Raw genomic sequence first — 24,223 nt, 5'->3', positions numbered from 1 at the left:
CTGCTTTCTGAAAAAGGCCCTTTATTGCTGATTGCTCATTAGTAAAGTTAGTAACTTTAGTAAATAGTTGTGTTAATGTTTCAAACTGAATCTAGTTAATATGTTTTGCAACAATTTTGTTTATGTTGTAATGTTTGTTACCAGCCAAAATTAGTAATAGTAGTGAATGTGTGCAGCAATTTGTGCATTGCCAAACAAAATAGTGAAAAAAGGGACAGATTAAAGCAAATTAGAGCTAGATGTACCAAAGCAAGAAGAAGGATCATCAAAGACATTCATCAGCTTTGTCCTGAAGTGGATGGAGTGCTAGCAAATCCCAACCCCCCATATAATATGGTTTGAACCACAACACACAAGTTCTTCCAGTTTTGGCAAAGCAAAATGTCTCCCTCTATTGAACTTGTATTATATGAATACTTGTTACAGGAGTAATATGAAACAATTTGCACACTGACCCCCCCCCCCCCACCTCCCCTGGTGGTCAGATTCCTTGACCCTTTGTCTTGTAAATGGTGAAGGACAGTATTATAAGTCATATGATATGGTTCTTGTACTTCCCTGTGAGCACACCAAACAAATTCCACTTGAATACATTATACAGAATATCAAATGTGCTTGTAAACATGTCACATGAACTCCACTGTCCACATATTTGCCATATTTGGAATGTACCATGAGGATGTGTTTGTCATGCTGTCCGTTTTCAGTATTCATTATTTGCAACTTTAAATTTTGACAGATAGCTTTGACTTTTAACAGATATTTGTTTTATCATGCATCAAAATTGTTAGTGAAGATTCATGTTCTGAACAAAACAATGCACCAGTATCAATTCATTTGTAATCTATAGAGCAAATGTAACTTGAAAATAATACATAGGAATTCAAATTGTTACCAAGACTCCCTCGTTTGTTGTGTCCAATCAAAATAGGCCTACCATCATCACTACCCTCCATGGCTGGTTTGACCTGGAGCGATGGCGCCCTGAATTATGCCTCCATATATGGTATGTATGCTTCCATATATAGGTATATACCCCTATGCACTTTTATCCATACTTAACTCATTTTCCTTGTATACAGTAAATGCTAAATCAGGCAAGAAAATAAAAAATAGTAAAGACCTTGTAGTTAGTGATTCATAGCCGTATTAACTTAGTTCCATGTGTAGGCCGTAGTACACAGTACCAGCTTACTTTATCAAAGCATGTTGTGGGGTTTTAAGCCGGGTTTTAAGCTTCCCAACTATCTTGCACCAAGTCGGGTCGAGTTAAGGGGATCAACAAAATCACACAATTAATTAATTATACATGCCTTGAGAATGTGAGTCTTTAATGTTTTAACATGTAGTAGCCAACTAACTAAGCATGATAGATCTCACTCTAATTTGAATATGAAAATAAGATTTAAAAACAGAATCATGATGAAAAGTAAATTTTACTAAGTTACACTACAGTACCTAACACTACAGTATTTCACATATAATATCAAGATACCAAGCAAATACCCTAATACTGTTCAAATGATATTTACAATAGTTAGAATTATATATTATAGGGTTTTGAAACTAATCTAAAAGTGGGCCTAAACATAACAACACTTCACCACAACACACAATACCATGATGTATCACACATAACATTTAACAAACTTGAAAAATCTTACATAGACACAATGGCTAAACCGTATGTTGCTTCTTTGTGTTATTTGTGATGATACTTATTGCATAATGTTGCTGCATGTTTTCTTCTTAGACAAGAAAGGCAGAGGAAGGATGAATGGTTACACTTCGTTTGACGACAGAAGAGACACAGGTACTAAACATTCAAAGGAATAATATTGTTAAATTTATAAAATCCTTACCATTTTTATATTTCAGGTGGTCTTAGTATATCCAATGTGTTTCTGGGATGTATATATCTGCTTTTTTTTAAAAAGCAATTTATATTATTATAAGTTTATTTTAGATAAAATAGTTGGATGTTGATTTTGTGTTCCAATGTTAAAATGGTGTAGTTTTATATACAAATTGCCTTGTATGTATCAAAAATAGATTCCAATATTTGCAGAAGTTAATATTGTTTTAATGAAAACTTAACTTGACATAATTTTTATCGATATTGTACACTTCAATGAATTGTTCATTAAGTTGTGTTGCTTAGGGCCAAATGGAATTATCAAATAAATCTGAAGAAATCTTTATATGGTTTGACTTGGTATCCTTCTTATTGTTGTCGCTGCATGAAGTTTGGTCTTGAATCATTCTTTAAAATGCATGCCTTTATTAAGCTGACTTGAAGCGTTTATCACCAATTTGTTTTATCAAAAGTGCATGAAATTTTAGAATAGCAATTTGAAAATGACTTTTATTTCAATTTTTATTTGCATGAAGTTGCATTAGGTTTTTCCTTAACAGTATATTTATACTAACCTTATAATTCCTTTGCATGTGTCTCTGTTTGATGTTGATATATTACATTTTTCATAGAAACTCATCTTCGTTCCGGCCTGGATACCTGGGCTGAGGAGGACGGCCCACCAGGTATGATCAATGTAGATATTACTAACCAAGCTTAATTCATTGCAATCTAGCTTCACTATAAATAACAAACAAGTAGCTTTCTGGATTAAACAAAAGCTTGGAAACGTTATTTTTGAGTCTCTGATTTGTTGCTTAGAGTTAGTTTCATTGTATAGAATATAAATAAGATGAAACAAATGGAGAATATGCTTCTTGTGTGATTGTAAATGTTGTAGAGGTACGGTTGTTACGCATATTTGGAAAAGTAGGAAAGGGCAATATATTTTGAGACAGACTTGCATAGTATAGGATTAAATAGCTATATACTAAATAAATTATAACAAACATACTCAAAATCACATCTCATAGTACACACATGCCTTGAAGGAACTGGGTGGCTCTTGAAATGGACAGTAGTTCAAGAATAAAAGCAAAGTTATTCAGAAGTCTCTGCTAGTAGTTAAATGCATGTAATTGTGATTTTGAGTGTGTTTCAATGCAGCATAGTGTAGTATGTAGACCTTCTGTATATCCTCTAATAAATAAAAGCCCCTCCAGTCTTTTTGAAAAATTGAATTAAATAAACGCCCTTAACTCCCCCTGAAACAAACAATTTACTTGCTATCTTGTGTAAGTAAGCTTACCACAATCCACACACTATCGGTAATGGCGTTGGTATTGGCGAAAATACATTGTAAACCCAAAAGTGAACCGGAAGTCATTGTTCCTAAGTCCATAGTTAATCATTTTGGTGTGATTTTTAAATTTACCTAACAATTTTGTGGGAGTTATCATTGTAAAATGACCTCCAAAATACCCCCCCCCCCCTTTTTGAAAAACTTCACGCCCATTTATTAGAGGATATACGGTAGTTTGACCCAAGTTAAATGCTTGCTAATTTGCAGTGAAACCCAGAACAACCAGTGTCAAGATCAAAACTCGTAACCGACGTTTATCCGATGGTGATGGGGCGTTTGATGTGCTGTCCCCAACTAGCACCTCAGGTACTGGGCTTTAATCTAAGTTAGTTGTGTTTGTAATCCAAGTTTTAGGGCATTAATCCTAGTAGATGTTGATAACTCTAAGTAATGAGTTTAAATAGTAGATGCATTCTTGTCTAGATGAGTAGAATGCCATTGGCCATTGCAATTTGGTAAGGGGCATTTACAAGTGTAGTTTTTGAAGCTCTCAGTTGCCACCTTTTATTAAGTTTAGTAAGATTTTTAGACTTTAGTTGAAGGATATTAGAAGAGTAAAGTTGTGTCAAAGGGTTATAATAACATATTAGTTATAATACCAAGAGCAGAAGTATGGCACAATCATGCCTCCATGCACATATGCTGCACCTTTCACATATTCCCTTGAAACTTCTGGCAATAAGTTAATCTAACTATAGGTTCTATAAGCAGGATTGTTGTTGGAATAAGAATTCTTCAGGCGCACTTTAGAATGACTAAAAATTAGACTGATTCACCAAATTTATTCTTGCCTTCTACAAACTATGAAACTCTTCTTTCTTCTCTCATCACAATAAAGCTGTTGATTTGGTAAACATTTTGCTCCTTTTTCTTTTACTAACTTAAGCTTATAGATACATCTCAAAAATTGATATTTATAAAATTGTGCAATCCTTGGTGATGCAAGCAGCTGTATATTTAAAAAAAAAAGTCTTGCATCATGAGTAGAATTGGTTGAATTAACATGATGTATTTGGGACTTGCAGCCTCATTTGTATACACATCTGGAGATCGCTATGGCAACAACAAACATTCCTCTTCCCGCTACCATTCATCTACCCGCAGCACACCAACTCCGAAGCCATTAATGATAGCATCCCTGCTGGTTATGATGCCCAGGATGAATACTCAGGTAGAAATGGCATACATGGCAGCCATTTTGAGAATTATGACAGCCATTTATCCATCCACATCAGGAGTCAACTAATACATGCATATAGATAGTGCTAGGCATATCAGTGTTGTGTCCAAGATCAATGTTGTCTGAACAAATGTAGAATGCCTTGTATAGTAACCAAATTTTATAATCAAAATGAAATTTAACTTGATTTTAATCTAGAAACACAGTCATTCTACAGCTCAACAAAGAGAAACTGTCTGGTACTCTATGGGTTATCTATGATTTGTTTCAGTAGTTACAGTATATGTTTGCACTTGTGTGATGCTTAAATGGTCAATGCTAGTTCAATCAGCTAAACAACTTGGCCAAATTAGAAAAAAGCAAACTGAAACTGAAAACTGGTGGTATGTTTTTTCATCTGGCAATTCAACTGAGAGGCAATTCTTTGCAGGCAAAGTTTCTTGTAACTTGCATCTATCATATTTAGACATGCAGCTTTTTTTTTGTTATTGTCCCGGTTTCACTGTAGTTGTAAACTATGCAGGTCAGAACATGTTGATGCTAGTTTGGTATGAGAATTAGACCTAAAATTGACATAAACATTAGTAATCAATATAGGGAGGTAGAAATCCTGGTTATTTAATCCAATTCACTGATCATTGGTTCATTACAAGGTATCACAAGGTATCATGTGGAATAAACCTGATGTTATCTCATAAGCAATGATAAGATCCTAATTCTATTTCATTAGGGACATGAATCAAAATAAGTAGAGATTTGGTATTGGACATTGAAAACTAAACAAATTAAGGATATCAAGGTTATTGCAGTGCCCAATCATGATTTTTGCTGACTTTTAAAGTTGTGCAATACATTTAATGCTCAATTATTTCACTGGCAGCATAATTGAGATTAAGATTCTGCAACATTCTGCAGTTATATACATAAAAGTATTACAACTGTTGAAGATATATTCCCCAAAACACATTCTTTCTATCTTGATCTTTACCAAGTCATCAGCAATGGGTGCACACAGAGTGACCATTCCTTGGGTTCTTCAATCCTTATCACATATAAACCTTCTACCTTAATTACTAGTATCTTGAGTTGTTGACACTGGTTGGTTCATGGGCAAGTTTCATTGTCTCATCAAGTCTAGTTGTATTGGAAATCATCATCAACTTTTGGGGGAAGTGAAGGGGTACTACGAGGTAGAACGAGGTGGGCACATATTTGGGTACTTTAGTCATTGGGTCACAGTCTATAACATATCAAAGTATGTAGTAATCATTGGTTCAAAGTTGCTAACCAATCAAAGTACATTTATCATATTTTAATATTCTAATGTGTCTAACTTCACAGCTAACAATATAAAAAGCAAGCACCTAAGTCATTTGGAAAAAGACTAATAACCACTGTGTAGATTACTAACATGTAAGTGCTATGCTTCTGTTTGTTTAGTTTCATATATTTGTTAAATTAGTAAGGACATTACTGATGTAAGATAGATTTTTTTACAAATTATGAGACAAATTTTAGTGTTCTTATCAATGTGCTTTTGTGTGTAACGCTTTAATGATGTTGTCATTATAAATGACCTGCATTTAGATGTTAGTAAAGAAACAAAAACTATTAGAAACCATTGTTTAATCATCTTTTGTCAGAGTTTGATTTGGTTCAAGAAAATTTTAATCGTTCATATTATTACAACTTGAGTTTTCTCCTTTGCAAGCAGCAAACGCATCTCGTTACAACACCTGGGGAGCTGGAGCCCGAGGCCTGGACTCGCATCATAACGACTACCATAGCAGTACCTATCACCGTGACGACAGGGAGTTTGACTACCGTACACGTGACTATTCCAGCCTCCACTCGGATGGGTTTGTTCCGATTCGTACTGGTCCAGAGATTCAGACACTAGATCGTAGACACGCCAGGTCTAATTATGATGTGAACTCCAACCAGTTGGTGACCTTCCCTGATGGTCATCACTATGGAGGAGCAGTCCAGGAGACTAAACCATTTACCATCACGTTTGAAGAGACAAAGACATCACATCAAGTGGAACGCTCTGTTCCTATGCTAGATGGAACCAGCTATAAAACAGTGTCTAACCACGAGACATTTGCAAAGTCCTACTCTACTTCCGATGCAGCTAAAGATGGGAATTTGCAAATGATGCTACAAAATGGTCTTGAGAATGGACCATTGGCTATTGAACTCCCTACAACATCAGGAACGTCATTACCAGGTACAAACATGCCCAGTTATTTGCTAGAAAGAAAAAGCATTCCAACTGATAAGCTAGGTGGTCAGAAATGACAGTGAGGGATAAAACAAGATGCGAAAAATAGGTTGAATAGTTAATAGTTCTTAATATTTAACTTTTTATCAAGTATCAGTGGATACCAAAATAGAATTTCATGGTTTGTCAAAATAATTATTACCTTCTATATAAACCATTCATTGTGTGAATGTTTTTATCCATAGCATGTGCATGTGCATGACAGCTAATTGCATGTTTATGTTTTACCCTTCCTTTTGTATTTCAGCCATAACAGCTCCAATCCCTACACTGATTCGCCCAGGTATCGGACGCGGCTCTTTGACAACAGAAAGTCGTACAACATCATCGTCCCCATCTTCTGCTTCATATCATATGGGAACTAATAATTATATGCAGTCGGAAAATGCGGCCTCCATTAATCTAACTTCCAACCCGCTTTTTTCAGAAGAAAATGCCGCTCATAGTTTAGGAGCGAGTAGTTATGCATATGGCCAGAGTAACATGTCAGACCAGCAGTCCACTCATCATCAGAGGCTTGGACGTTCCAACTCGCTTGATTACGTCGGCCTTGATGTATCATCCCTTCCTCCTCTTGGCGACACGAAAAAAATCCGACCCCCTCTACTACCACACAGGCCAAGAGCACCACCTGATTACGACACAGTCTCACGCGCCAAGAAGAAAGCAGCTAGCGCTTACAATCTCTCAGCAACAGATGCCAGTGAAGATTTCTTCACCGATAGAGGAAGTGCTTTCAATCCATTCCGCTCTTCAGAATTCCTGTTCAGTGGAACTGGTCCTAATACTGATAGGGGCACCAGTAGCTCCAGCACACAGACCAAATACAACACCATGGAGTCTAGTTCACGAGGTGGAATCACAGGCTTGAATGCAGATGCTTCCTATAGTGATCATAACAACAGCTTTGGGTTTGAAACAGGGGCTGGTGCAAGTGGTGGTGCCACAGAGAACGCCTTCTCTAGCTCCATGTATGGCACATCAATTGGATCAAGAGGATTGGATGTTGGGGTTACCAATGGTGGGTTATTATCCAATGGTGGGATATCCAATGGTGGATTAACAAATGGATCAGGTATTGTAGATATATACAAATTTTGTAGCTTATGAAATAATGCCTCTTAAATTTATTGTAGCTTAGAGCAAATGATTTGGATAATACAAATACATTAGAAATCCGTAAACTGAACAACAAATCATTTTGTTCTGTTAATTACTGCTGTATAAATTCCCATAGCATTTGTTAAGCAATATCAAGGGACTTATTCAATGCAAGAATTTATCCTCGCTATCTTACACCTATTTAGGTATAGCTTTTATTTGAACAATTTGACTATCCTGAACAGGTTTAAATGGAAAAATTAGCTTATGTTGTATATACTTAATGAAAAGCCATCGGAAAATGAAAAGATATAATAATGAGTTATATCAAAATTCTAATATTGACTTGTTTCTTCAAATTTGTAAATGTTACTTGTAAAGATAAAGATATTATAGAATTCTGAGGAAGTTTTCTTGTTGTGAAGAAGTCCTGAAACAGTTTGGCTAAAATCCTGCATGCTATGTATTTGTTGATTTCCCCCTGCTTTTTCCCACTCCTAGCACACTATTCTGGACCTAGTTCCCTGCTGACTACAGACTCCATGCCACCAACTCTGGCAACAGGAGGTGGTGCTAACATTGAGTCATACCACCATAGCTCAGCTTCACGTAGCTACACAAATTTCAACGGGAATCAGCAACTGGGCACTGCTGGCGGGGGCGCTGAGTTTTCGTTCAATAATAACAATGCAGCAGGAGACGACGAGATATCACGACAATTTGCCAGTCTCTCAGGTATGTGGATGCAATAAGATTTATTATAATAATAAATACGATATAAGATTGATAAAAATCAGTATTAATATTCACTTACAAGGATTGGAGAACCCAAATTGGTAAACATACTTTAAAACATAGTAATTTTCCTGAAATCAACTTAATACTATTATCCCAATTCTCAGAAATTTTATTTGTAAGTTGTAATTTATTAATTTACATTACGTTTTGTAACAATGTTGTTTATCCTTCTTATCCACAGAGCTGGATCTTGCAAGTGCAGCCTTTCCCATAATGCCTAATTTGAAAGCACAAACTACCAAACCAGCAAGTACCAAACCAAATGGAGCTTCAAGACCACGCCTGCAACGCCGAGATCAGTTGGTTCCAATTTGGAGGCATTTGATGAAGACAGATATGGATTCCCTAAACTGCAGAAATACCAGCAACCACCAAATGCTAAGAGTCATGGACGACCTGCTCGGCGTCGCCATGGCAGTGAATCACAACATGATGTTAGAATGGCTGATAATAGGAACAAGCCAGGAACTCTGAGACGTTCGGCTTCTGTGGGTCCACCTGGAGGTAGTGAGAATAAAGCTATTATAACCTTGGTGTTGGAGAGCTACTCACTACATTTCATGAGATGAATTATAGCACATCACTACCCAGAGGGATCTTGGAAAATTAACACTTCACTATATACTCAAATAGCTACAATACCTACTAAAATTATGCGCTAAAGCACTTGAAAGCATAAAAATATGCGCTTCCTTTTCAGCCTGAAGTCATCTGATCGGTATTTGTAAGTCGGCAAAGCTGATGCATAAATGTTTACTAACTTCTTGAAGAAGAAAAAAGAAATAACGCTGATCGCTAACGTAAAAGAAAATATGCCAATTGCTAACTTGAAAAAAAAAACCCACAAATCTGTACTTATTAATTGGAATTATTACTATTCTGCTAATTGCCCTGACTGTAACTAGTTCACAGAAATAATGCAATGTTGACCACACTAATCTAATTCTTAACCTTGCAGCTTGTTTATTGCATAACAAAAAGTGAATACATTTTGCCTATTAGATGTGATAAAGCAAGCTCAAATTTAGGTACACATAGATATATATCCATAGACTCCTTCCTATCTCACACATGTTGGCAAGGAACACGTAAGCAACCTGGATGATTTGGTGCAGAGATGGACAAATCTTCAGATTTACCAATAAAATAGCATTCCTAACCAATACTAACTTAAATATGCCAAATATTATTCCTTTCCAAATTGGCACTAACCATTCTTTCTCCCTGTAAATACAGCAAGCAATTATTGCAATTGAGGAACTGCAGCTACATTCTCAAAAATATCTTTGATGTAATTGCTTATCCCATAGCCTATTTTTTGTAATAAACTCACTGAATTTCCTTTTAACGAAACAGGTGGAAGTTTAATAATAACAGTTATGATAACTTGCTTCTTATTTCAGCAAAATATATATGCATATACTGCCTTTTCTTTCTCTTTTTAATACATATATTATACATGTCATCTCTTTATTATGCATATTTGTATATGATATTATGTAGATTCTGATTAACACAACCACACCCCTCTTTAATGAGGTACCTTCAGTAGAGCTGCAAATATGTTACTTGCATGAGAGTCCCATGGTGTACTTATGGAGTACACAAGATGGACTTATGTTGTACCCATGTACAACTGTCATGCATTTAGTAATGTGTACCAATTATTATGCTGAGGAGGAAGCCAGGAGTAGCTTTACTGCAGGATACCATATTAAAGAGGGATTTGGCTGTGTATTACTGTACAGGTCATCTGGTGTTGGTCCATTCACAGTGGTCAATATATTATTCTATTAAATGACCACTGCTAACTACTTTAATTGCCAAATATATAAAATGCAGTATAGCGATAATCAAGCTCAAAATCTCTTTGCTTCTTTTCTTTGCCTACTAATTCAGATATGCATATGGGCGGTGTACCTGGATATGATTATGCTACTTCACCTCGCTCCCTTCATCTCAATCAACCTCCATATATGTATAGTTCAACCACTGCTACTTCAGGTATATATTGGATTGCATTTGCCTTCCACAAGTCAGTGACATCCAATGGTTTAGCAGATTTTTTTTCCAAAAAAACAAACAAAAAACTCTGGTTACCTTTTATACCTTTTCGACTAGATTTTGAATACAATCTGATGAATCTTTGTATGAGCAGCCTAGAATGCTGTCCTTTTGGGAAATGTAAATGGGCTGTTCCAGTTGAAATCCATATACCTCCTATGGAAGACATGACCTTAATCACCTATACAGAGGATGTAGATTTCAAATGGAGTCACCCTTTCAGGTAACCCCATTTGAAATTCACACTCCCTGTGTGGAAGATTAATGGCATGTCTTCCATAGGGGTGTATAGAGGTTTACTGGGATAGTCCAATGTGTCTGCATAATGGTGTCACTGACTAGCGGAAGGAAATAGACATTAAAATTCTTACTTACACCACAAGATTCCTATTGTGGCCACCTGCAAAGGTACACCATCACCAAGGAACCTGACTGGTACACACAGAGTACCTCCACAGTACCAATGCTGCTACTGCACATGACCCATCAGCAGTGGTACTGGTACTACACTGATACTCCCCTGGTACTGCACAGTACCAACCAAGTACCTTGGTGACGGTGTACCTGTGCAGGCGGCCCCAATAGGAATTTTGTAGTGTATGTTAAAAAGTTGTAACAAAAGCATGTGTAGTAAAAAATTTTGTGGCCTGAGATTTTGATCCTAGCAGGATCATTATCAAATGTGTGTTTTTGTTAGGTGTGTTGGCTTGTCACTTTAAAATCACATTTGATAAAGATTCTGTTAGGGCCAAAAGCTCAAGCCACTCACAACTTGTGTAAGGAAAAGCCAATGGATTGTAGCTTGATTTTCACCAATGTTCATAAGGCAAGAGTCGTTTTGTGAAATGCAAGATCTGAAGGAGTTACTCTTTAATGTTAAGGTGGAATACAACAATATAGGCTATTCCAGTTGAAATCCATACACCCCTATGGAAGACATGACCTTAATCTCCCACACAGGGTGTGCAGATTTCAAATGGAAGACATGACCTTAATCTCCCACACAGGAAGTGTAGATTTTAAATGGAATCACCCATTCAGGTAACCCCATTTGAAATTCACACTCCCTGTGTGGGAGAGTAAGGTCATGTCTTCTACATAAAGGTGTATTGATTTCAACCGGTATATCCCCAATCTATGGATTGTGGAAATGGCTATATTAGGTTTTTGTTCATATTTTGTATCATTTTAAAATCTGCTCTTAAATTCTGTTTATTGGTTTACTTTATTTGTCAATGGAATTTGCCGTTAGAATTTTGTTGATCTAAAAAGAAATGAATCATAATTTGTTTGTTAATCCCAACCTTACATTGTGTTTGTTCTCAGGTTACCATAGTGATACCAATACTGTGAGTTCACATGAGGATTCAACAAGTCAAATGAGTTCAGTATCACGCCCAACAAATCCATTATCTAGTTTTACAGTACCAGGTCCTCCACCACACTATCAAGGTAGAGGTAAGTCACCAAGGCTTCTTTTGAAATTAAAATTAAATAAAAAATGCCTAAACATAACATTTTTTGCTCATGCTATGTTACATACTTTAGATCTAAATAAAATGAAATGAAATTACAAGTAATATATTAAAAGTCTGCCAAATTCACCACTAATGATTTTGGCTAAGTGTAGTTAGTGACATCAGTGCAAATTTCATTTGGTGCCTCTTTATGGAGCATTCACGATTATAGATGCCTCATAGATGTACATGCAACAGCTCCCTCAACATATTGATGTCACTGACTGAACTAATCCATAAGTACTACACCAAGGCCTGCCATGCACTCATGGTTTGCAACTTTACTAGGCTTAGATTTTTGCTTTCCAAGGCTTATCTGATCATGATTATTTTCCCCATATTCTTCATGCTTTTCATATAACAAATATTAGACTGAAGTATTATTTAAAACTTAAACTTCAAAATTTCAACTTTATTTTCCACAATCAAACAAACAGACAAATACTTATTAGATATATTATTACAAAAAAGATTAAACGAAACAATTATGGAGGGAAATGATCGAATTTACCACCCCCTTTTATAAGACAGAAAAAAAAGAAGCAAAATGAGAGACTATCACACAAGCCGGCACACAAGACACATTAAACTTAAAAACTTATTAGGAAGGAATATTATTACTTATCCTTATGAACCATATTGAAATTACAAATAATAGGATATGTGTAGTTAGTACATGCCAGTGTACCTATTGTTACAAATTATTTTTTTCAACTTTTCTCTCTGTGACAGTTAAAATGAATGCACCAACATATAGTCCTTTGAAGAAAACTCAAGCTGGTTTTGGTACAGCACCAAGAGGTCGCGGACAACCGCTACCTGTGGTGACACCGAGGGCACCAGATGTGACTGTGACGAGAGGCCCTGGGGGTGGCACTAGCCCAACAGTAAGTAGTATTCAATTATTTGTCAGCAAAATCAGGATTTTTCTTGTGTCGTTCTGTTTATAGGTTTGTTCTGTATTGGGCTATTCCAGTTGAAATCCTATGGAAGACATGATCTTAATCCCCACACAGGGAGTGTGAAATTCAAATGGGTTTACCTGAATGGGCGACTCCATTTGAAATCTATACTCCCTGTGTGGAAGATTAAGGTCATGTCTTCCATAGGGGGTCTATGGATTTAAAATGAAACAACCCATTCAAGGTACCAATGTAAAATGTGTAGAATTGTCACAATATCAACAACAAAAAATCAATCATTAAATTGATTTACTTGATACATTAAAAAAAAATTCAACTCATTTAAAAAATATTTTGGAATACCAATAGTTTTGATTTCTCAGAAACATGCATAAAGGTAGCCTTTTCTATTATTTTTGACCTTGGTAAAAATGAAAAGTAGGTAGGAGCAGTTTTTACTCAGAGACTGTATGTTACAATTTTGGCTTATTGAAAATGGGTTTTGACGTACAGGAATTTGCAGTTCTGTATAACTATTAGTCAAAGGAATTTTTAGCCCCAATTGGGCCAATATGGGGGAAAATGTTTATTTGGCAAACCCAATTTCCAAAGCAAGTAAACACTGTAGGGGCTGTATAGGAAATTGGTCTTATATAAATCATCTATGACTGTTCTTCTAAATGCACTTTTTGTATCATTTTCTGTTTCAGTCGAGCGCCAGGACGTTCAGCGCAGAAGATTTAAATGCAGAAATGATCAATTTAGAAGGATTGATGAAAGACTTAAATGCCATTACTGCATCAGAACTGCAAAGCTAGAACTAGCATATTTGTTTTAAATGATCTCAACATTTTGAGATGAATTTGTACAAAAAAGTAAAAAAAAGAAAAGAAAAACATCTTTGTGTATGTATCCAAATATTGACAACTCTCGACAGAAGAGAATATAAGACATTGAAAATATATGGCGATGCATGGGTGATGAATTCGGAAGATATGGGTGATGAATTTGGAAGACATGGCTGAGGAATATGCAAAGCACTAGAAACTGAAGACCTTTGGAACATGGAAGTGTTGACATGGAAGAGTCTTAAATTGGAATATGACAGGCTGCTATCACACAGTTTTACCAAGGAGAATGTCCAACATTAATATTTAACAGTACTTACTGAACTACAATGAAGTCATTTGACAAGTTAGAAAATTGCTTGTATATGACGTTTAGAATGACAATGACGTGGAGAAAAATATATCATTGATACTCTGACCATAGAGTACAGTAGGTACTAACTTTTGTATGTTATAGATGGAAAGTTCAACTAAGAAATAATGTTGGGCTGTAAGACATGGTATGATTTAGTATAAACTTGCGTTCCATCCAAAATTATCAGTACTTCGAATGTTAAGCCAAACAAGCTTTGTATCCATCTTAAAAACCACTCTTACCTTGTGTTGATCTTAGAATCACCTATTCCCTCTGTCCTAACATACAATGCTCTCACATTGTAATTGGATGAAGTTGTTCAAAATGTTAAACTTCAGCTCAAATTTACAGATGCACACCCTTGATATGAAATATGGCTGTCCATATAGTATTCAGTTCCAGGCTTGAAGTTACAATGGATAAAAGTAGGAATGCAAAGATGCTGATCCACTTGGGTATAGATCTGTATGTAATACATGCAGCATATGGGCAGCCCATAGGTTTAATAAACATTTGTCATTATTAAAGAATAGTTGAAAACTGAGGTAAAAAGATAAGCACAGCCTTGTATGAATTGAAAATGCAATAAGGGTGTCTTTAGATAGGCCAAAAATACAATTTGTACTATGAAGTTGAATTTCTTGTCAAAATTTCCTGTCGCCTCTATGTAGGTTGTTTAGTTGTCTTATGCTTTTGACAGTGGTATGACATGTCCAACTATGGTGCAAAATGGAATCAATTCGCACAAAACGCGAACAAATTTGCACTTTGGGGGCAAAAATGACCAAATATGAGGTTAAATTGGTCAGAAACTCACATACAGGCATCAACATGGGGGATGATTGTATGGACCATCCCCCCTGGCAAAATATTGGGGGGAATTTATCCCCCACTCCCCACCCCCCAGGATCTACGCATATGTTCAATATAGGCAATTTTCAAACTGCTAAGAGTTTATACTGGCATATTTTGTGAAATGCAGTCCAGTAGAAGCATGCTCATAGCCATCCAATGCAATGTGGTGTGGTGGGTCTAGATACATACAGTGGGCATGGACAATTACACTACAACACAAATCTGTTAGAAATAGGGCCATCTAGTTTCAGAATGCCTACAGATAATATGCAGTGCTGTAGGTGGTCTTTGGGGTGTTTCAGTGTTAAGTGAACGGCTAGTGCAATCAAAACTTTGTTACATAAATCATTTTCAATTTGTCTTGTTGGTACTTGTTCCACCACCTGCTCTTCCATATAACTTAATGCTGTCGTCATGACAACCATTGTACATTTTGTAAGACTTACTAAGGGTTGAAAACTTGAATGTATATTGGCAATGCTGCAAAAATATTAATGAAAATGTAAAATCAAAACAAAAAATGCCACAATGAAATGATTATAAAATTTTAAAGATAATCCTTTTTAAAATGATTAATAAAATGCAGCAAAATGGCTCTTACATTTATTATCAAATTATGCAAAATAGAATGTGAAAATAAAAATTATGAATGATGTAAATTTTAAAACAAAAAAGAAGCGGCATAAATGTGAATACATATTTGAAGAGTCGGTAATACAGTTGGTGCTTTTCTCTTGCCAATCTATATACAGGACTGATTATTTTGAGGGTCAACACAGGCAAAAAGCAGCCATAATAAAATGCCTTAAATAGGTGTAAATTGCAAAACCATATACTTGTAATTTTTAAAAGGGGAACTATTAAAATAAGACTGATGCGCTATTTGTGCGATCTCAACTCAACAACGACCATGTGAATAGAATTCAGTGTTTTAATATTGTGAAATACTTTTTTTATATGTATGTATGTATTTATGTACCTATTGATTTTGTGTCTTTCCATGCATGACAAAATGTATGGATGATTTATGGTCATGATATATTATTATTATTACTGCTATTATTATGATGAAGGTGGTATGGGAGAATACAAAAAACATGTAAATGAGCTTTATCTATATAGGGAAGTGCTGTAACAGCATTTTCGGTGTACAAAATGTGCATTTCTTTGAATTTTATTTGTTTAATATGTAAATGTTGTGGTACTACAGAATGTTCAGTACCCATGTCTTCAGTTTGGACGAGGATTAATGTTATTTCTAGGACTTGGAGATACTCAATTTGGTGATGATTGCATTGTCATAATGTTCATTGTAAACAAATATTGGCTGAAAATACCAAAAATATCAACAACACAAATCTTGAAAGAGGCTTGGCAATGGTCACTCATCATCATCAGTCGGCTGCGGAGCAGGCGACTACAAGCTTTCTCCAACTTTACTTTATTTATTTATTTTTTGTTTTTAATCTGTGATTAATGTTTGATATCTTAAGGTTATCCCTCGGGGTAAACTCAAAATTCTTAGAAATAAATTAGAATTCTTAGAAATAAACTTGAATTCTGATTCAACTCCATCAAATATGTTTGCTTAAAACTCAGACTCAGTATGTCATCACCAAATTGAATATCTTAATCTAAGTTGTGAAATAAGAGATTTTAACACTGTATAATGTACATGTCTCATAGTATACTGACTTAGCTGTGAATAGGAGCTTTTTATAATGTGTTACGAGTGGATATATGAGTGAGTGTGTGGGAGAGATTTATTATATGAATGTTATACAGGCCTTGATGCCTGAGTTATTTAAGAAAAATGCAGTTGTTGGTGGTATTCTATATATTTTTATGTTGTTCTCTGTGTTGGATTGGGCCAAACTATTTAAAGCCTGGGTTGTTTGTAAATCATGATTATAATAAGAAAAATAATCCCAGGTTTGATAATAATGAAATAGAATTTGATTATTAGGCAGCAGCTTTTTGATAAGCTTTGATAAATGCAGTACTTGATGCTTAAAACAGGGTAATATTGGTGTTTGAAAAGATAACATTTAAACTTCAGTATAACCTTATTTGGATTTGAAAATAGTACACTGAAATGCATATTTATACTGATTAGAAACTAATTTATTGGAGGGGATAATTTGGCAAAATGAAGTTACTACATGTAGCACTGCTAAACATTGATTAGAGAGGACAATAGATTCTGAGAAAATCATAAAACTAATTCTTGCCAGTTAGTTGTATTTATTAGCGATGTAATGTCACATTTTAATATTACAAGTGGATATTTGGCCAGGCCTGTACACTGTGCAAAAAAAAAGCACACCTCAGCTTCAGGGAAGAGCACTACACAAGTTTATATTATATTTCAGCTTGTGTATTTGCATTTACTGATGTCACATGGGTGCATATTACTAATATTTACAATGTGCCGTAAGTCGACAGTCCAAATCCATCATAACTCTAACATGTAAATCCTATGGTAGACTTACTATGTATTTGAGACTAACCATGTGTTTAGGACTTACGATGCATTGTAAGTGTTAATGAAATACACCCCTACCAGACTTGTTAATAACTTACTAAAATAGTACAAAATGCATACATTTGTTTGGCTTCTATGTATTTGACATTGACATACTTGTGAGGAATTGTGAAAGAATGTTGTCACACACCCTGCTTGCAATGTTTGTACTCCCTAGTATACAAAATAAACCATTGTGCTATTCCAGTTGAAATCCATACACCCATATAGAAGACATGACCTTATCTCCCACACAGGGAGTGTAGATTTCAAATAGAATGACTCATTTAGGTAACCCCATTTGAAATTCACACTCCATGTGGAATATTTATGGTCATATCTTCCATAGGGTGTACATGGATTTCACTGAACTGGAATAGCTTGTTGTATGGCTAGTTGTCAACTTTTTATTCATGCATTTCAAAATCCCTGCAATATGACGCTGTTGTATTCCTTGTTTCTTTTATCTTGATTTTTAGGATTTTAAAGCAGGCATTTTGTACTGTATGCTCCTATATTGTCAACCATGTATTTAACCATTTTTATATTGATAGCAAGGGTGCGTTTGTAAACCCAGGCTGGGCCACCATGAGAAATATTATCTTATCCTACAGTGTATATTTTTATAATGTATTTAAATTATTGTTGTTGAGAGAAGTGTTGCAGATGGCCCATATGTATTCCCAGTTAATAATAAATCATACCCACTTTACTGTGTTTTATTTCAATTTCTTACATAGATAGAATATGTTACTTAAGCAGTTTTTATAGGTGTGCATATATTGTGTTCTTTTTTTTTTATACAATGCAATGCATTTTTTTGGCAACAAACGCTTTTGAATCATAAGCTGTTTTATAATTATAACAAACTTGTAATCATGACGATGAATTTACACTTTTAGTTAGGCAAGGGTATATTACAGTTTTTAAGGGATCTTTTGGAAAAGAAAGTTGTTATAAGTTTGCCAAAGATTTCATAGAAATGTCATACAAATAATTGCAAGATCTTCCACTGGTTTTATGGAAAAAGGCAAAGTAATAGCACTGGACTATGGGTGGGTGTTTTTTTTTTTTGGTATTAAACCCGTTCATTATTACAAACTTTCTAGATAAGAAACTTTCTTTATGTGATAGCTCTCAAAGTGTAGGAGAAATTGCAGGAATAAAATATCACTAAAGAATTGAAAGAATGTTGAAGTGATGGAAAAATTCACAGTATTTTACCAACAACAATGTCATCAGTTTCTTTGATTTAAATAATCAAGAGTTTTATAAGTGATTGTTCAGGTCTCCAGTGTGGCTCTGAACAATAACCCATACTGCTTTGTGACTGCGCTTCCTGTGTTGCATGATATCAATACATTGAAATCCTATGGTCTGGTTTTTGCCATACTGCATCATGGGAATGATTTACAAACCCACCTCTTATGGGCATCTTTGTGCATTCTCTCTAAAATACCAGTGTATAATTAGTGTACAACTTACCCTTAGTGTTCATTGCACCCAAAATGATGGCTACCTCAAAGGTTTTAATTTTTGTTGTGTAAAAATGTCAAATATTATGTCAGTACATCAAATTTTGAAATATGACGCAAATTCGACCCTATGTTATGTCGTCACAACTCCCAATAATATCAACTCTATACATCTCCCAGTCCTTTCAAAACTGACCTTTTAGCTTTTATTTTTGAGGAATTTTGTCTCCAAATTGTTTTGCATCAAATCAAATCAAATCAGTTAGCACATGAATTGCAATTTAACATCATGTGTAGTTTTCTTTTTTGAAATTTCCTTTTTACTACGTGAATGAAAAGTTGTTTGAATCTATGTGTTGGCATTGCATACTATGATTATGTGATCTGATTTCCTAATACATATAACATTGAAACTTTCATGCCTGACATGTTTGTCAGTGACAACAGCATTTATATAATTGTACTTATGCAATGTCATCCAAAGATTTATCTGGCTTTTTATTTTTGAGAAAATCTCATGTTTTTACATATTATATTTATTGGCAAAACTTTTTGCTACACTTTGTAAATCCTCTGAATTCCAGTTGTATACCTATTTCCCGCGGTACATATTAGGTTTTTGTGTTGTCGTTTACTTACATGTGCATTACTCTTGAGTTTCTAATACATGTATCTTTGCTTTACTCCTTTTTATGTAACAAACAAAGACCAAACTGTATGTAAGATATTTTTTTTTTTAATTTCAAGTTCCTTAAATGCCATTTCTAATATGAGGGTAATATAATGTTCAATTCACACATTTGTTTTGACAGGGTATAAATATCAAAATTACATTTTTAGACGTCTATGTTTCTTTTTTGTTTAAGGAACTTGAAATGATCTGATTAAGTGGATGCTTAAATCCATGCTTGTATGAATACCGCCTTCGCCAACAAATAAAGTTTAAGTTGCAAATATAAACATTGTGTCTTGGTGCATTTATTTTGACTTATATATGAGTATCAGTAGGCTAACTTTATGATATTGAGATATATCAAATATCAGGAATGCTGTCTGATGAAGAGACAGGAGATAAGCTGGTTAATCCTGAAGGGCAGAGATTATCAGGACTCCTTTAAAAGCAAAGCAGACATACTTTGAAAAGTAGGAAAAAACTCTGGTATGTCTAGGAAACATGCGGCCAAAGAGCTATGTGCTCTGTAATTGATTTTATTTAGAGAAAATCAAATCTGCTATACACTAATCCGATGAGCCAAGCGATGGTCAGAATTCCTTCCGCCATTACTGGGGGCCATCCGCACCAAAATGGTGTTGTATATTGCCCAATTTGGTGGAAAACGCTGCTTCAAAATCAATCTTATATTTTATTGCATTGTAAACTTTCAGCATCCTTTTGTCACACGGGTGATGGAACACAGTTTAAAATTCACGCAAAGCCTGCATCATTTCACATTTCAGGTGGGATGGCCCACTTCAATGGCTGCCATTGAGGTGTAGGAATGCGTGGAATCGGATTTGTCTATACCAAATTTCTCTTTTATTGCCTTTGGTCCCACATTTTTTCCCTAAAAATAAATTTAATAGGTCCAAAATTGTTTGTCATGGCAGTGTTACATCATGGCTAATCTAGGCCAGTCAAAATATGAAATCACCCACCACTAATTGCAACAGAATCCATTTCACATGCATCCATCTTCCAAAAGCTCAAACAAAAAACATCAAAAGTCCCAGAAAATCAAGTAGTGGAACAGTGCCTAATTTGCATAAATTCAAAATGGCTGTTTAAAGTCATAATGTACGATCTTATAATATGAATTTGGTTAATTTTTTTCAAACCTGATTTTTTTGCATATTTGTAATGTTTACACATGTCACAACTTGCACCTAAATGGAATCAGCCAAATTTGTTGTGTTTGTAGGTAAACAGAGCAAAGTTAGACATAAAGTCATAATTCAAGAAATTATGACTTTATGTCCATATAGAACTGCGTGTTAAACGGCCAAAATAACAAGCAGTGTTTCTTTCACGTTACCTCGTTATTTCAGCTCAAAATGGACAGAAACCATTCCCGATCATTATTACTAGTATTACTTCAGCATTTTGAGTATATAATGACAAATTTAAAATTGGAAGGAAATCGTACATTAAGCCTTTAAGCAGGGGTGAAATTTCAAAGATGGTCAATTCTTGTTAAAAAACATACCAATGAATCCCTCTCATCATAAGGATTTAGAAAAAGTATAGTTTGACTTATCTCCAATGTACAGTTCTTGAGTTATAGGTGAAAATGTCAAAATTTGGATTCCACAGGGAACAAAAATGGTCTCAGATTGTTTACCACTTGCAAAAACATTAAAAAAAGAATAGTTTGCCATATCTGAGGCAGTTTGTTACCTGGGTAACATGGCCTAAAATATAAAAATCCATTGAGCCCTGTTGACCATGACCTATTTTATGATGTTAACCTATGTAATAAAACATCCAAAACAATTCAACTGGTTCTCATTTTAATTCATTTTGCCAAAAGAATAATTTTGAAACCGAGGCGATTGGATGAAAATTGGAGCATTTTTCAATTGTGGACACCTGTGGACCCCAAAATTTAACCTTTTTGCCTATAACTCAAAAATTGTATGTCAGAGACAGGTCAAACTATACTTTTCTGAATAAAGTATTTATGATGAGAGCAATACATTAATTATGGGTTTAACAAGAGTTGACCAACTTCTAAATTCCACCCCATGCATAAGCGGCATGGATTTATGCAAATTATGCACTGTTCCACTACTTGGATTTTCGGGGACATTTGATGTGTTATTTAATATGCTTTTCTGAAATGAATGGTGATTAAATGGATTCTGTTGCAATTAGTGGTGACTTAACCCGTATTTTTCTTCATTTGACTGGCCTAATCTGATTTCACATCTACATGTGCAGGTTTCTGAGACCAACCATTTTTTCTTGGCTTCCAATTCTGTTGTACTTCTTCTTTCAATTTCATTCATTCTTCATTTAAATTATAATAACTGCCATTTTTCCACCCTTCAGGGGTGTATAGCAAGTGGGTGGTCAGGGTGGACAAAGTCCATGGGCCCTAAAGGGTTCAGGGGCCCCGAGCAGTGGCATAGCAAAAAAAAAAAAAATGGGGTCAACATTAGACAATTATAATTTGTGTGCACTGCTTGTCACTGCTTGTGCGTGGTGAAGGAAAAATGGCCCCAATCTGTCTATTTACGTTGCCACATAAGGGGTCTGGCATTTTCTTCGGAAGGGGGGTCCCAAATATGTCGGTGACCGGAGTCAATTTTTTTATGACCCCCCCTATCGTGGGCAAAATTTTTTTACGACCTCCCCTATCGCGGGTCGAAAAATGTTATGACCCCCCCTTCCAACTACACAGACTCAAGAAAAATTATTCATTGCTGGAACTAAGGCGCGGAGCGCATCAAAACTTAAAAGTGAAGAAAGTGTGTGGAGCGTGTTAAAATTTTTATTGTAAGTGTAAAGAAGGCGCGCGGAGCGTGTAAAAATTGTGCATAGATTGTATGCATATTTCGATTCTGCGAAGTTAGCGCATAAAAATTTTGAGTCACCAGCCCTTAATAATTCTATAACCCCCTATTTTGGGTGTTAAAAAATTATAACCCCCCTATTTTTGGACGGAAAATTCAATGGCCCCCCTGTATTTTTGGGACCCCCTTCTGAAGAAAAATGCCGCCCCCTAAGAAGTATATAAACATGCACATTGAATACTTTTACTCTGCACAATCTACCCCCCCCCTCCACGTTTTAGATTCTTGAACACACTGGGCAAAACAAATTGAGGCCACGAGCAAAACTATGGATTAGGGATAGGGCTGATAAAGAAGATGTTAAAAATGGTCCAGCACTGCTCCTTGTCTATACGTGCCACCCTTGCCACAATGACTATCATGCTTGATAATATGTAAGTCACTGTATGCTCATCCCCACACCACCCTCCCCACACCACCCGCATCAAATATATTTACCTTTCGTTAGAACAGAAAATTTAAAAAAATAACCAAAAAATAAGATTTTTGCATTTTTAAGGTGAGTCAGAGCCTTCAGGTCATATTTTTGCAGTTTTTGGTTATTTTTGATTATATAGTTTATTTCTGGATAAAATACATTTATGCGTAATACATTGATTTTATAGGAAATCGTCAAGGCAGCCACTGGTCACATTTATATTTCCATATGTATATTGCAGTTATTGAGTTAGGACAAATAATAGGTCAAAACAAACATTTTTGCTATTTCCCCCCTCCAAGTGAAAATCATATTCAAAATTATACACCTACAATCCCCCAAAAGTCCCCTTTTTTGACCCAAAAAGTCCCATTTTTCCCATTAGCAAAAAAAAACTGGGTTTTTTTATTCCTTTTTGGTCAAAAAAGGTCTAAATTTTGGGGAAAAAAGTCCACTTTTTCAAATCTGCCCCGTAGTCCAAAAAGGTCCAAATTTGGACAAATATGTCTACTTTTTCAAAATCAGCCCCCCCAAATCCTGGTTTAAATACGGGCCTGGGTATCTGTATGACACTAGCAGCAATATGTAATCCGACACACTGAAATCAACGAAGCTTCCAAACTTCACCACTTTTTTTCCATTTTTCATGAAAAATACATGGTGAGAATTTTCAAGACTTGTCTTTCACTTGGAATCTATTCATTTATGCTTTCCACGAGGATTTCCACATTGCACCTTTTCACTTTCAGCTTTTATATGAAGTCTCACAGATATTACAGTACCTATAATAAACACACTACTCCGACCCTGTTCAAAAATATCGAAATACAAATTTGACTGCCAAAAGTGTCCAAAGTTTTCTTTATCTAAATGCATCCTAAACACTAATATCCGTCCAAAACACTCTAAAATTATGCTACCATTAAAGCGACATGTTTAGATATCAAACATTAACTTGTATAAATAATTATATTTATAATCTAAACACAAGCTAAACAGAGGTGTTTAGATTACATACAGGTTGATGTTTAATCCCTGTATAATAATTATAAACACAAGCTATACACACAGTGTTTAGGATGGGGTACTGTGTACAGGATGTGTTTAGATA

The 24,223-nt window shown here is 35.2% G+C and overlaps 1 protein-coding gene across 11 annotated transcripts in view; it reads left to right on the top strand.

Annotated features, from left to right (window-relative positions):
• The window catches only part of LOC140150618 (neogenin-like), a 175,466-nt gene extending 155,385 nt beyond the window's left edge, over window positions 1–20,081 (top strand). For 6 of the 11 annotated variants that reach the window (XM_072172713.1, XM_072172751.1, XM_072172743.1 and 3 more), the window contains 9 exons: window positions 932–1,006; window positions 1,754–1,813; window positions 2,488–2,541; window positions 3,426–3,524; window positions 6,113–6,628; window positions 6,930–7,757; window positions 8,285–8,518; window positions 8,763–9,085; window positions 11,972–12,095. In XM_072172713.1, the coding sequence (XP_072028814.1) occupies window positions 932–1,006; window positions 1,754–1,813; window positions 2,488–2,541; window positions 3,426–3,524; window positions 6,113–6,628; window positions 6,930–7,757; window positions 8,285–8,518; window positions 8,763–9,055 (2,159 nt within the window). In that variant the 3' untranslated portion in view covers window positions 9,056–9,085; window positions 11,972–12,095. Of the gene's footprint in view, window positions 1–931; window positions 1,007–1,753; window positions 1,814–2,487; window positions 2,542–3,425; window positions 3,525–6,112; window positions 6,629–6,929; window positions 7,758–8,284; window positions 8,519–8,762; window positions 9,086–10,480; window positions 10,586–11,971; window positions 12,104–12,894; window positions 13,050–13,774 lie in introns of those variants that run through there. The other 5 variants (XM_072172735.1, XM_072172727.1, XM_072172703.1 and 2 more) reach the window with 3 other exon arrangements.
• Window positions 20,082–24,223: the final 4,142 nt, after the last annotated feature.

The sequence above is a fragment of the Amphiura filiformis genome, chromosome 1, assembly GCF_039555335.1.
Source record: "Amphiura filiformis chromosome 1, Afil_fr2py, whole genome shotgun sequence".
Classification (NCBI taxonomy): domain Eukaryota; kingdom Metazoa; phylum Echinodermata; class Ophiuroidea; order Amphilepidida; family Amphiuridae; genus Amphiura; species Amphiura filiformis.
This window is presented reverse-complemented; position numbering and strand designations above follow the sequence as displayed.